Source organism: Mytilus galloprovincialis, chromosome 3 (assembly GCF_965363235.1).
Source record: "Mytilus galloprovincialis chromosome 3, xbMytGall1.hap1.1, whole genome shotgun sequence".
NCBI lineage: Eukaryota > Metazoa > Mollusca > Bivalvia > Mytilida > Mytilidae > Mytilus > Mytilus galloprovincialis.
This window is the reverse complement of record NC_134840.1, coordinates 83,915,320-83,929,776: the sequence shown is the minus strand read 5'-3', so window position 1 is coordinate 83,929,776 and position 14,457 is coordinate 83,915,320. Positions and strand designations below refer to the sequence as shown.

The 14,457-nt window shown below is 29.5% G+C and overlaps 1 protein-coding gene across 5 annotated transcripts in view; it reads right to left on the bottom strand.

The window, feature by feature from the left end:
• LOC143069174 (uncharacterized) overlaps nucleotides 1-14,457 on the bottom strand; it is a 99,288-nt gene that overhangs the window by 53,728 nt on the left and 31,103 nt on the right. For 2 of the 5 annotated variants that reach the window (XM_076243670.1, XM_076243671.1), the window contains one exon: nucleotides 8,077-8,155. In XM_076243670.1, coding sequence (XP_076099785.1) covers nucleotides 8,077-8,155 — 79 coding nt within the window. Of the gene's footprint in view, nucleotides 1-2,380; nucleotides 2,809-4,069; nucleotides 4,237-8,076; nucleotides 8,156-12,826; nucleotides 13,024-14,457 lie in introns of those variants that run through there. The other 3 variants (XM_076243673.1, XM_076243672.1, XM_076243674.1) reach the window with 3 other exon arrangements.

The window sequence follows — 14,457 nt, the reverse complement described above, 5'->3', positions numbered from 1 at the left end:
CTTTCCAAAAATTTATGCAGCGTTCATATTTGTGTCTCCTTGATACATTTATTTCATGTGCCGATGGTAATACTGCTTTTTGGCAAGAACTTATATCTCACTAGTATACATCATAAACCAGATCTTCAAGTACACTGTTTCTACTTTTAGGAAAATTGACATTAAGAAGTCTGTTTTCAGACTGTAGTTGTTTCTTTCGCATAAATAACAGCTCACAAAGTCGTCAATGTACTATTACTCAAATATATTCACTATAAAAGTCAGCATTTATAGGTTGAAAAAAAACTTTTTACGAAGCATCAGTCAGCGTTTATATGACTTCTATGAACTTTTACGAAACATACTTATATAGATATATACAGAAAATAACCTCTAATTTCGTCTTCCTACAAGTCAAAACGACTTCAATGAACTTTTACGAAACATACTTATATAGATATATACAAATATATACAGAAAATAACCTCTAATTTCGTCTTTCTACAAGTCAAAACGACTTCAATGAACTTTTACGAAACATACTTATATAGATATATACAAATATACACAGAAAATAACCTCTAATTTGGTCTTCCTACAAGTCAAAACAACTTCAATGAACTTTTACGAAACATACTTATATAGATATATACAAATATATACAGAAAATAACCTCTAATTTCGTCTTCCTACAAGTCAATGTATTTTATAGACAATTAAACATGGTAATATACGTAGAGGGTGTATACGTGGTTAAAAAATTCAGCATTTCATCAAAATTAAACAAGGAATTGTCAATAGATTGTACATGCATGCAGACTGTGGGATGTTCCTAATTCATCATCATTGTTTTAACATGCAAAACTAAATAGTTCTAATGACTTACTTCAAATGTAATTTTGAATACAAATTAAAATGATAATTCTTCAGCCTACACAAAAACAATGCATAATTAGCTAAAAGCTACAGAATTGTAGGCTTTAATTGTACTAATTGTCCTACATCAGTACCCATCAAATAGAATAGAAAATGAAAATCAGAAAGTGTTCCCCATGAAATTTTTTTAAAAGAAAGAAAAGTTAATCACAAAATTCCCACTTTTTTTGGTAAAATGTTAATGCATTTCAAATAATTTTCATAAACAAAGTGTAAAAGCCTTTTTCTTTCAGGGAGAGTGATCTCATTAATATATATTAAGTTAAAACAGCTCTCGAAATATTTCAAATTGAAATATCTTAGGGTTAACCATGTCTTTAATTAATGGTGTAACTACAGTGTACTTTACCATTGTATGGAGCCATGAAATGATAAACTTCTTACAAACGGCTGCAAACCAGTAAAAACTCACAATGTTGTGAACTTATCAGTCCAAAAATCTTCTATTCTTTTTATGCAACATGACTTTTAAAGCCCCATTACATGTATTTTACATAAACAAACCTCTTATTTTCCCCCTCATAAAAATCTTATATTATCTGACACAATTCTATTCCAAAACTGATAAGGTTCAAAATCCAGCTGAACTTTTAATGTCCATCGGGAATATGTAAATGTGTAACAAGATCACAGATAAGTCAATTCCAAAGCTTTTATATTCCATACAGAATTTCTTTATACTCCAAGAAGATCCCTATCAATACTAGAAGAAACTTTTCTCTACATCAAAATCTCCGATTCCAATAAATTTGAAATTCAAATTTTTTGTAAGTGCATTACGATAGCGATTCTCTGGTTTGGCTCATCGTGTGATATTGACATATTAGCCAGTACTGTATAAATTCCCCAGACTTCAACCAATATGGTTTTGACCTTCATCAGTGATCTATATTGATGGGGCACATATTTCTCTTGTTTGTAATAAATCATATGTATAACGTTATTAAACATGACTGTCATAGTCATAATAATCCCATGTATCACTTTAATTTTTATTTTCTAATTTCCATCTATTTTGAGAGTTTTCCATTTACGTCCCAATCCAATATTTTCTGATCAAGTAGAAGTGTGAGAGATATATATTCAGTGTTCTCTCAAATACTTCGGTGAATCTTTCTTAATTAATAAAAGGACATGTGGGGTATAAATAAATGAGAAGCAACCTTATAACACAATACAGTATAAAACATAATTATTTTCTAAAGTTGGTTTATGGCAATTAAAATTCTATCCATCTTTTTTAATTTTGTAAAATTTTGTTAATTTGACAATTTGTCCCACTTAGAGTCTTTGAAAGCACAAGTCATTATAGCCTAGGCTTATGGGAAGGCAATAAAATAAGTTCATAGTTAACTTTTTGGATATCTTAATATGTATAATTCGTGTAACTTACAAATATGACAGAAAAGAGATGTAGGTTCATGTCTTAGAGCCTGTCAATCAACTATACAAAAGACTTATTTACCTGTCACTTTGGGATAAAAATATTCCATCTCTGTCTCATTAGTCCAAACAAAAGAATTGGAAAAGATTGCACAAAAGAAAATTTCCAATTAAGGAATAAAAGTACATGTAACAAGATATCCAAATTTATCAGTTTTTGGCAATTTATGCACTATTCCTACTTTTTTTCAATAATTTGAAAGAAAAGTTTAACATAGCACAAAATAATCCTTTGATGAACACAAAATGCACAAATTCCAACTAACTCCAATAATCTGTTAATTTATTCCTATAAAAAAATCACTTCCAAATAATCCATTCCTTTGATAAAACTGCTTGAACTTTTAACTTATCTAAATTACAGTCTTTTACCCAATAAAAATTCTAAGAAAAAAAAATCAATTTCTTTTTTTCCAATGATTATGCTTTGATTTCAACACATTCCAAAAATCAATTTCATTGTTCCAATAATAAACATTCCTAACTGTAAGTAAAAGTACAGATATAAGCTAGTATATCCCCTTTTGTTTATCATTATTCTAACCACATGATAACAACACCTGTATACAGACTATATTATCTAACCCTATGTAATCGACATGTGAAATGTACATAATTATCTCACATGTACTAATAAGATTAGGCAATCCATATCACAAACATGAAAGAAATTCGAAACTGATAATCAATCTTAAAAGAAAGTTTTATTAATGAAAGGAATTTTATGAATATTGAAATCAGACAACCACCCCGCTCTTCAGACAAAGGAATAACGGTCATGCTATATATTAAGTAATTACACCCTTGAATTAAGATACAAGAGTTTTGAAGAATTTTTCTGTTGTTTTATCATGGTGAGATCTTGCTCTCGAAAAGAAAAAAAAACGAATTCCTACCCTATGATTTTCTGGCCAGGTAGAAAACATTTAATTATAGGGTTTATCCCCATGTGGACTGTATCCCCTCCCCATGATATAATTATGTATTATTTGCCCCATGAGAGTGTAACAATACTAATTATCCCCTGTTTAATCACTGTCAGAAATTACAACTTGTGAGGTCAGAAAATGTAAACATTAAGCCTGCCAAGATATATTACTAGTCAGACCACTATTTTTACATTTAATCCAAATGCCAACATATATAAAAACATCAGCTTTGCCAAAATATACTACTATTTTGTCCACAATTTTACGCTAAGTCATTCATGTGCCAAAATATAAGATACTACATACGAAAAGTAATTTTCATCATCTTTTTTCTATAATGAACTTTCTGTGTAAAAACAGTACCTATTATCATAAACTTGTTTTGTTAGGTCTTTGTGATTCTGCAATCATAGAGTTCCAATTGCTTCATTTAATCTGACCTCCTTAGGTCAATTAGACATGACTGTTTTTTTTGTTATTTCCTGCAAAGGATCAGATGTCTAATAGTTTTCACATTGCTGATTTTGCAACCACTTTTCTCTTAAAGGACTATGAAGTACCTTAAAACTTGTACGTTGCACATTGAATTAGAATTTTGATACTATTTTTCTATTAAAGTACTAAAATGAAGAATATCTGGAGTGAGCAAAAATACTTTACATACAAGATGAGGTTCAAAAGCATAAAAATAATCTTTAGTACTATACCAAGATTTTCTTTAGATAGCAAAATTATTAGCAGATAAAATATTGATATGATATGTAAATTTAACAACAGCCTACCTTAATATTCCAGCATTTACTATCCATTCATTAATGTCTTTATTTGTTCGATCACTTAAAAGTACGAAATCAAAAACTTTTCAAGTAATCACTTTTAAAGAACATATCTAATATTGCAAAATAAATATATCACTTGTCAATTAAAATCTGTCAGTTTCAATAACTTTGAATCCCATTTTACCAAGTAACCTTAGTATTGCCGTTGTATTTTAGTCCTCGGTATATATAGACTGTTCCATTTACGACTTCCTATTGAATGACAGTAGGATAGTCTAAACTATGTCCCATAAAATTTTTATCAATGAAAACTTTTCTACCCATGAATCAGTATATGAACAAATATAATTGTGTGAACACCATAAAATTCAGTTATTATCAAACTGCACAGAAAATTCAACTTTTCTTACAACCATCCAACATTCCTTATGAGTTTATGTCCAAATAATAAATGATTCATATCCAATGTTCAATTAAATCACTATAAACTTTTTTTACAATGTCCCTGCAACATGTGTTATTAGATCATAAAATGAATGTAAGTCTTGGCAGATCACTTTCTAAGATGATCAATTAATACATTAATTTTTCATGGCAAATTAAGCATAGCCTTCAGAAATGAATTTGCTGTCCAAACACATGCTTAAAGAAAACAATCCATTTTCTTCAACCACCTGGTGATATTTTCAACAATTTGACAGTTTTTGTCCCCAGGCTCCGGCTAATTTATCAAACTAGTGTTTACTTCTCTTATTAGATTAATTTGTCCAAACAAGTCGCTACTTTTTACCTATTCGTTTAAGATTTATCTATTAAACTTCCCGACTCATCATAAGGAGGCTTATCCTTATCCGCAGGCATCCATTTCTTTTCAAAGTACTAAATTTATCTCTCCTACTGAAGGAATATTGTTTTGAACTTTTGATCATGATATTATTTTTTATCACTTAGTTTACATCTTATAGGACGCGTGCAATCTCCACAGTAGTAAAATATGCTTCATAGAGCAGATCATCATGACTCTGACTGATACATTCGAAGTGGAAAATTGATTTCCACAAATCTATTATAAAATTCACGACTGAAAATAAGGCAATAAGAAAGAACATCCGAAGTGATCCAATAATTTTCTAAAATATCAAAGATTGTCCTTTATCAATACATTGTTTAATTTTAATGATTTTTAAGTCAAGCAGAAATAATCAAATTTGTTCGGGAACCGAATTATAAAAAATACATGAATTTGGCTAGATAATATTATTATACATTTCACAGATTCAATTTAATTGTTTGCAATCTTGAATTTTACAGAAAATAAAAGCTTTAGAGCCTGAAGCATTAATTTTTGTACGAAACAAAAAAATAAATTTAAAAGCCCTTTTAAAGAATTCCATTTAAAGTTTTATTTCTAAAACCAATTTGCTTAGCTAATTTTTTTTTATTCCTATTATTCATTTTGTCTATCTGATAGTAAATTCAATAAGTTTTATAATCATTTTGACAAGATGAAATTTATAACAATAAATGTATACAATTTTCTTCTTTATGACTAAAATTCAATTGGGAAAAACATAAATTACTGTTTCTAATGAACAGTCAAGAATACTATTCAAATCAATAGAAAAAGACCACTAAGCTATTACAAATCTCATTGTTTGACCAATGTCCAGTTGTCGTTTGACCAGTGTCCAGTGTTTTACATCATTATTTCAGGTTGAAGCAACGTTGACACGTCTTTGTTGATGCTTAAAGAAGCATGAGTTGACACCTGGTTCAAGCATACTTCAGCAAGATTATAAATACTGATTAACGCTGACTATTTCCTCCTTAAAAATACCAATTACGCCTGCATGTGCACTGATCCTGCAACAATTCACTGGTCGCGATCAACTAATGAAAGCCTTTGTGACAAGTTGCGAAGCATGCAAGTGGCAATATTAAACGACAATCATACTTTTATATATAAAGTCTTTTACTGAAGTGACACACACGCTATTGTTCAATACCCCCTCACTATAAAATAACATTGGAAATCGTTAACAATTATAGATGTAATTTATTTGCTTATCCCCTGAAATACATTGTAGTTTCCAAGTTCATATCTGATCAACACAAGTGCATGCATGGTCCCATCCCCCCTTTTTTTCAAATAATTCCTTTGTAATTTGAATATAACATAACATGGACTCCCTTTTCAAAACGTTTGATGTCTATATTTGCTTTCAGAAAACTACTTTTCATTCTTCAGATATCAAAGCTACGATGTATGAAAATTAACAGCATTTGAAAATCGTTATTGAAATTTTACACTTAAACAAAGAGATTATTTCTGCATTTTTGAAAGGCTTCATCAAAATCATTTCAATATATCTGTATTGTTTAATAAAATTTAATTAAGAATCTAATTCCAACATTTATAAAGTTTCACAAAAATGAAAAGCAATAATTTCAAGGCATCAGATGTTACCCTCTCCAACTGTCAGTTTTAACTCAACGTTATTATGTAATAATTTTACATATAACCCAATTATAATAAAATTTATGAATTTTTTTGAGTGGTAATAGTGTCTTAATTCTACACTATGTTTGTAATGACATCCTGCACTGTTCACGTTTTCGTTTGATGTCTAAAACTTCAATTGATTTATTTTTTTCTGTGTTTGATTTGGAAGTTTTTCGGTCCTCATAACATGTAATTTTATCAAAAAACATGTAATTCACATAAAGAGAATATTACAGAGAAAAGTGGTCACACATTATATGCTTCAAACAAAATTATCTTCTGACGTGAATTTGACAAAAAATATATGAAGTTAATATTTGCCATAATGGTTGTCAAGGATAAAAAAGAACATTAAAATATTTCTTGTGATATTTTGCTCTCATTTCATTCTTCTATAAATGATAATTTAATAATACTCTGAGCTATAAAATGTTAAGCACCACCAACTCAGAACATATAATATGTAAGTCTTTTACTTATGTTTTTCCTTTATTGTAGATATTCATTAGATTATTATTTTCATATCAGTGCATGCATACTATTTCCACCCTCAGACCATAAAACCACAGATACTGTTTTACCCCTTGAAACATAAAACATCAGATACTGTTTTACCAATTGGAACATAAAACCTCAAATACTGTTTTTCCATTTGGAACATAAAACCTCAGATACTGTTTTACCCCTTGGATCATAAAAGCTCAGATACTTGTTTTGCCCTTGGAACATAAAAGCTCAGATACTGTTTTTCCATTTGGAACATAAAACCTCAGACACTGTTTTACCCCTTGGATCATAAAAGCTCAGATACTGTTTTACCCCTTGGAACATAAAACCTCAGATACTGTTTTCCCCTTGGAACATAAAACCTCAGATACTGTTTTTCCCCTTGGAACATAAAACCTCAGATACTGTTTTTCCCCTTGGAACATAAAACCTCAAATACTGTTTTTCCATTTGGAACATAAAACCTCAGATATGGTTTTTGTTGTCAGGAACATAAAACCGTCATTGTTTTCACCCTTAGAACATACATCTCTAAATGCTGTTTTCCTGTCTGAATATAAACATCATATATTGTTTTTACTGTTTGAAAAATTAAAAGCTCAGATACTATTTTAACCCATAAAACCTTTTTTTCCATTAATAATGACATAATTTCCAGTTTCCTTTAGAATATTTCTATCTATGATCCTTGCCTGAATAAAAATTTCTCACAAAAACAACCTAACAACTTTTTAGCTTTTTACATCAATCACGTCTTAAGAACTTCTTAGCTGTGGTAAAAACTGTAAGAGTATTTACTGAATAAATTCAATAAAAACATCGCATATAGGTTTTCTGTATACATCCAGACAGTCTACGAATCCAACAGCCGATTTTATCCAATATTTACAAGCCACATAAATCTAAATTTTACCAATTTCTTTTCTTAAATAGGACGATAAATTCTCATTTTGACTAGATTTACATACATGATAATGGAATAAATGGGACTTCCCCTTACCTGAACAGTCTTCCAGGCTTGATTTGGATGGATTGGTTGACCATTGGCTGGCAACGGCTGACTTTTGCTTCTGGTATACCTGCAAAGATAGAAAGATATCGGATATGAATACAAGGTGCATAAAACATAAATGAATTGCACTTCAAAAAGGTTCTTAATTTGCAAATAAAATCAACTTTTGTCAGAGCGTGTAGCTAACATTCCTAACAAAAGAATTGTTTGAGAAAAAGTCTATTTAAACTCTCATTAAAATTTATGCATTAAGTTATTTTTTCATTATCTTTTAATCATTGTAGTTTATTTTTAAGCAAGAATAAAATTGAGAATGGAAATTGGAAATATGTCATTGAGACAATACCAAAGGATCTTCAATGCAGCCAGAACATCCTGCAAGTTAACTTCTCAACATGTATACCATGCTGGTTTTGGCAAATCAAATGATGTTCTCACATAAGTACAATCTGCTAAACTTTTAAACTTTTTAATGGGGGAAATGCATGTATAGTCATGCTTAACATACAACCACTTCTAGTTTTAGGAAGTCATTCAGTTCAGTAGTACTTGAGAAAAGTGTGAAGTTTTAATTTTAATTTTATTCGGCATATTGTAAATTTCAAATATCGGCAAACAGGAAATAGGTGTCTACCAGATCAAAAAAATCCACCCATCAACTCTGTCAAGAGGCTGAACAATTGTGAGGTCATTTTGTTCAATAGAACCTGCGAAATGTGTAAAGGAAATATTTGTTGTCCATGGTGAATGCATGTTATAGTCCCTGGCCTACTTAAGGAAGCTGGCTTGTCATGTTTTTGATTTTTTGTCAGATTTTCGGAATCCTCTGGTTTTATCCATTGAAATGCCTTGAAAAAATTTGCCCGGTGACCCCCATTTTTCTTTTTGAAATTCTTTAACATGTATAATGATAAGCCATCTGTAAAAGTCTTATAAAATTTTAATTACTTTTTAACAGTTTTTGAGAACTTTAATTTGTCAATGATAAAGCTATGAAAAGTCAAGAGAGGATATTTTCCCGCCAAATTTTCAATGGCTCATATCTCGAAAACAAGCACGGTGACCTATATATTTTTTTTGCTTTTTGGATTCCTGTATTTATTACTTATCAATATAAGCTAGTGTTTTGAAAAGTTAATTACTTTGAAACTGAGAAGCGAGCTCCCTTAAGTGATTATGTGATTACTGTATAACTTTGACATAGGGCCTAATTGTTAGGCAGAGTGAATAATGTCTGCCCTTTCATTTTCTTTTACTGCTAGGCTAAATAATAATTCCTGCCCTTTAATCTAGCTTTTAATAAAACATAAGGAAATGGGGTATGATTGCCAATGAGACAACTATCCACCAAAGTTCAATGAAAGTGGATGTAAGCAATTATAAACTACAAGGCCTTCAACAATGAGAAAAAAAAAACATCCTTAATATCAATTTCTTTTACTCTGAATCAATTTTCTATTAATAGTGATCCCAAGTAAAAGTTTTCAAGGATTTGTTCAAAGAGGTTAAAATTTCCCCATAATCTTGAATTCTGAAGCACTGGTTTGTCCTTGGTGACAACATCAGACATATATTAATTAAAATAGTCACAGAATATTAGACGTTTCAGTCAAGTTTAAGTGTTAAACAAATTAAACTTAGTCGTTTTTTTTATATAAAATTTAATAAATAGCATATATAGATGAAAAGATATAATTCCATAAAAAAAAGAAAGATATTAAATGCAATTAAATTCTGTATGAAAAGTTTATAGATTTTGGATCAAAGAAATTTGACAAAATACTAGTAACAATGAGAACCGATCATAGAATGAGCGAATATTGAATATTGCATACAAAAAACACAATATCAATATATGTATAATAAATGTTATAAATGATCTTATGTCAAGGTTTAATTGAAGATAATTGGTAAAAATAGAATTTCTCTGACAGGAATTGTAATGGTAAAGAATTGAAATCCATTAATTTGTGAAAATTAACAGCTGTATATGAAATGTGACTAATTACTTAAACAATGAAGTTCAATTTCCTTTCGTACCAAAACACTCAAAGTATAGGCATCATAACAAAAGTATATCGTTTTTACAATTTCAATAAAATAAAACATGTCTTTTTTTAACGATTTTTTCAATGTTCCATTTCATAGCAGTTGCATTTAAAAATTTTGCACAGTTAAATGAAGACGAAACAAATTAAACCAGATCAAAAGAACATGACAATTTAATTTTCCACGTTTAAAATATTTCTGCATTGAATAAAATAACACCTGGAAAAGAGAACTATTTAACAACTAGCTTTTAAATGTTGATCTAAGGAAATTTCAAATGCATTTAAAATATTAAATGAAATCCATTCGTACAATCCAAATAGAATTACTAAAATATCACCTCGTAAACCTGCAATAATGAACAACTTGAAATAAATCAACATTTATTGTACATGTATGTGACAATGTCTGAGCAATAACAAATTCCTATCTTGTCTAGGAAACACCTGGCAAAAGTTTTTACCTGTAATCATGATCCTGCTTGGACTTTAAGTTTGTAATTTGCTGTTTCAGCAGTTGATACCCTGATAATATCTTGAGTTATCCCCCCTCTTACAAGTTTATGCATTTTATCAGTGCAATCGTAGTGTATTGTTTTTGTTGTGATTATTTCCAATGTAAAAATAAACATATAATGCAATGGAATAATTAACAGAGAGACAGGCTAATTTTAACTTGATGTATTTCATGCCATTGCAATTTTGAGTAAGTTTTATAGTATCAGAGGTTCATGTGTATACTCTTGAGGTTCTAATACTATAATACTTTATTACAAAATGAATGACCAAATAGGACAATTAAAAACTGCAATTTTGATTTATTTGATAAAATTATGAGTATTATTACAAAATTTGTAAAAAAATTATACACTTGATTCTTATCTAAATCCTTTCAGATACAAATCAGTTCAATCTTGATTAAAGATGTCCTTTAATTGCAAAATTGTACAAAACCATTTAAAAATTGCCACATCATGTCATTAAACTGCCTTGAACAACAATTACTTTATGGAATTTAATTTAGATTTTATTCAAAAATGTAAACTCGTTTAATGTTGTTATGATATATATATAAGACTGTTTAATAATCAAATTTTGGTGATAGGGTATTATACTATAACAAACTTTCAGATCTTGAGACTTGACCCTGTGAAGGAATAATGTTCCCAAAGTTTTCAGATGTCGCTAAATCTAGGCTTCTGACATCACGAGCATTGTGGCAGCAACAGAAATTTCCCCTTTTGTAAAAGACACAACGTCTTAAAATAGTAAAGGACACCATGGAGTGTTTGAACTAAGGTCTATCTGACCAATTTTAATAACTTTTATAGAAGTAACATAACATCACACCTCCGTGACACATTATGTAGGTAAACGTCACGAGTACGCTAAGGAAGAACTTTTATGTCGTTGAATTCAAATAAACGCAGGAATTTCAATGTGGAAACAGACACATAAAACACTGTTCAAAGACTCAATGACGAAAATGCTTAGACATTTAATTAAAACAAATATTAGCATTTTGAAATTTAAATGTGTTATAAAAATGAATATCCGTCATATATATTACTGGGCATGGAATTCGCTATGTTGACATTTAACCTCATATATATTACTTTAATTTCTCTTTTGAAGTTCGACTTAGAAAATAATTATAAATTGTTATCGTGACTTCTCTTTTTATAGGTATATCTAAAGACATAATAGATAGATCGATAATACTTTAGATCGATAATAAAAGTATTTCCTTTAAGGATCCCAATGTTTTTAACTAATTTTTAATTGCATCATAAACTGTCTTCCTAAAATTTTTACAGACATGCCACATTATAGTTTGGGAATAAAAACACCCAATTTCAGTGTTAGGTAAAATCTTGATTACTTCAAATGCTATTAAAATAATAGTCCATTTAGATTTCTGTACATGAAATTTTCTGATATTGTGCCAACAGAATTTCTAAATGCCAAACATTTTCTCTACATTTCCAATCCAGATACTGACTATTATTGCAATTTAATTACAATTCATAGTTGTAATATAATTACAATTCATAGTTCTCTCTGATTGAGTTTCCATATAAATATGTAGAAAAAATAAAAATCAATAAAGATTCATTCGTTATTAGTGTTACTACAAATTTTAGTATTTTTTTTTTAATTTCAAACTTTAATTTAAAAAATATATTTTTTAAGAAAAATGTCTAATCAACTGAAGTATACAGTTCTTCTTTCCATAAAATGATTTTGAATATTAACACTTTCATAATATAAATCATTTTAAAAAAATTTACAGCAAAAAAGATAAAAAATCTTTTTTTCCTTTCTTATCTTGTGAAATTCTTTTCATTTTTCAACACATTAAACAAATTCTTTTCACTTTTTTCTATTAACTTAAATTAATTCAATTATTTGGCAATCAATTACCAAACCTCTCTTAGAAGCTGATCACAGCAGATTCCAAGAAACGTTTCATGGATAAAATATTTTGCCTCACTGAAAAATAAACCACAAAATTGAAACTGTGAAGAAGACATGAACTGTACCTGTTTTTGGCTTGGTTTCCAGATGAAAAGTCAGGTCATTATGTACAGGTCTATTTCATTAACATACAATTAATTTTTATTTGCCTTTGGTATGTCAATGTCTAACTTACATTTCAATTAAATAAAGGTGATATACATCGCACATACCTGTGAAAGTCGGAAAATTAAAAATCCTACAGGACAAATAAAAATCCAGTGCAAAAATAATCTCAACAGAATGACACAAAACTCGTTTCAAACTAAAAGTGTCAAAATGAAATCCAGTGCAAAAATAGCCTCTATGTAAAGAAAAAAAAACTTGTTTCAAACTAAAAGCGTCAAAATAAAATCCAGTGTAAAAATAATCTCAACAGAATGACGAAAAACTTGTTTCAAACTAAAAGCGTCAAAAAGCATGTATACATATGAGATGATTTCTCAACCTTGTGATTTTTTGGTGACTAGATAGAGATATAGATCATCTTTTGTCAAAGTTTTTATTCACAACTCATTCACAAAAAATAACGTAACAGTTTCTACAATGCGACCCCGAATATCTGTCGTCTACTTTCATTGTTATAATTTTGTTTGATGTCCATATAATATTTCATAAGGAAATGAACACCCCAGGAATAAAATAGCAGTTATTATAAAGAATTGGCACCTAATCTAACGGCGTAATTGTCCAAAGCTATTTAACACCATTGTTGAATAGGCTAATTACCAAACTGTTACCTTTTAATTTTTCATCGATAAGGGTATATATGAAATTAACAAAATATATACCTTTTACCTATAGAAATGCTTATACTTAAGAACGAGTGAACCATTTTAATACCGAACCGTTTGATCTTTAAGAAAAGCAAAGTTAAACAGTATAAATAAACAGATTATTCAAGCAATTAAAGGCATTGAAAAGAAGATACTTTTCAGAAAACACAAGTTAAGCATTCCAGTTTAAAAAAAAAATTGAAAAATATTTGTTCAAGAATGCCAAATTAAACAAGAAAGGAATCTTTAAAAAAAAAATATACATAATCACATGCAATATGGCCATGAATAAATAAATTTAATTTCGTTTTATGATGAAATATAAACAAAATATCGGTAGATCACTTCAGCAATCATCTTCACTCTAGCGATAGACAAAGTGCAGAAAACTTAAAAACACATTATCTCCTGGTGCATCATCTCTAGACGCAGTGGTGCAGAATTAAAAGATAAGACGGTGATCGCAAAACCAGCTGTGAACATCCTCAGGTTTAACACCTAGCTAGGGAGCACACCTGTCTGTATTGTCTTAGTCATAGGTCAAACATCTACCACCTTATACAGAAACTATATAGAGAAACTTGATTTTCATAGGAGGGTAGATAGGTGAAGGGTAAACATAAAGAAAGGGAAAGGGAATGAGTATTAAAGGCTGTATACATCCTAAGCTAGGTATAACACCTGTCTGAAATGTCTTAGTTATAGAGTACACTTCTACCACCTTATACAGAATCTTGATTTTTTGTATAAGAGAGTTAATAGGTGAAGGGGTAAACATAGAGAAGGGGAAGGGAATGGACATAAAAGGCTGTGTACATCCTCAGGTTTAACACATAACTAGATATCACACTTGTCTATATTGTCTTAATCATAGGTCAAACAGCTACCACCATATACAGAATTTGATTTTTAGAAAAAGGGTATACAGGGAAATTTGGAATAGAGAGGAAGGGGAAGGGATTGCATCCTCTTGTTAACAGTTTTTTCTTCAGTATATTCCCAGGACAATAACTATTAATGATACATTC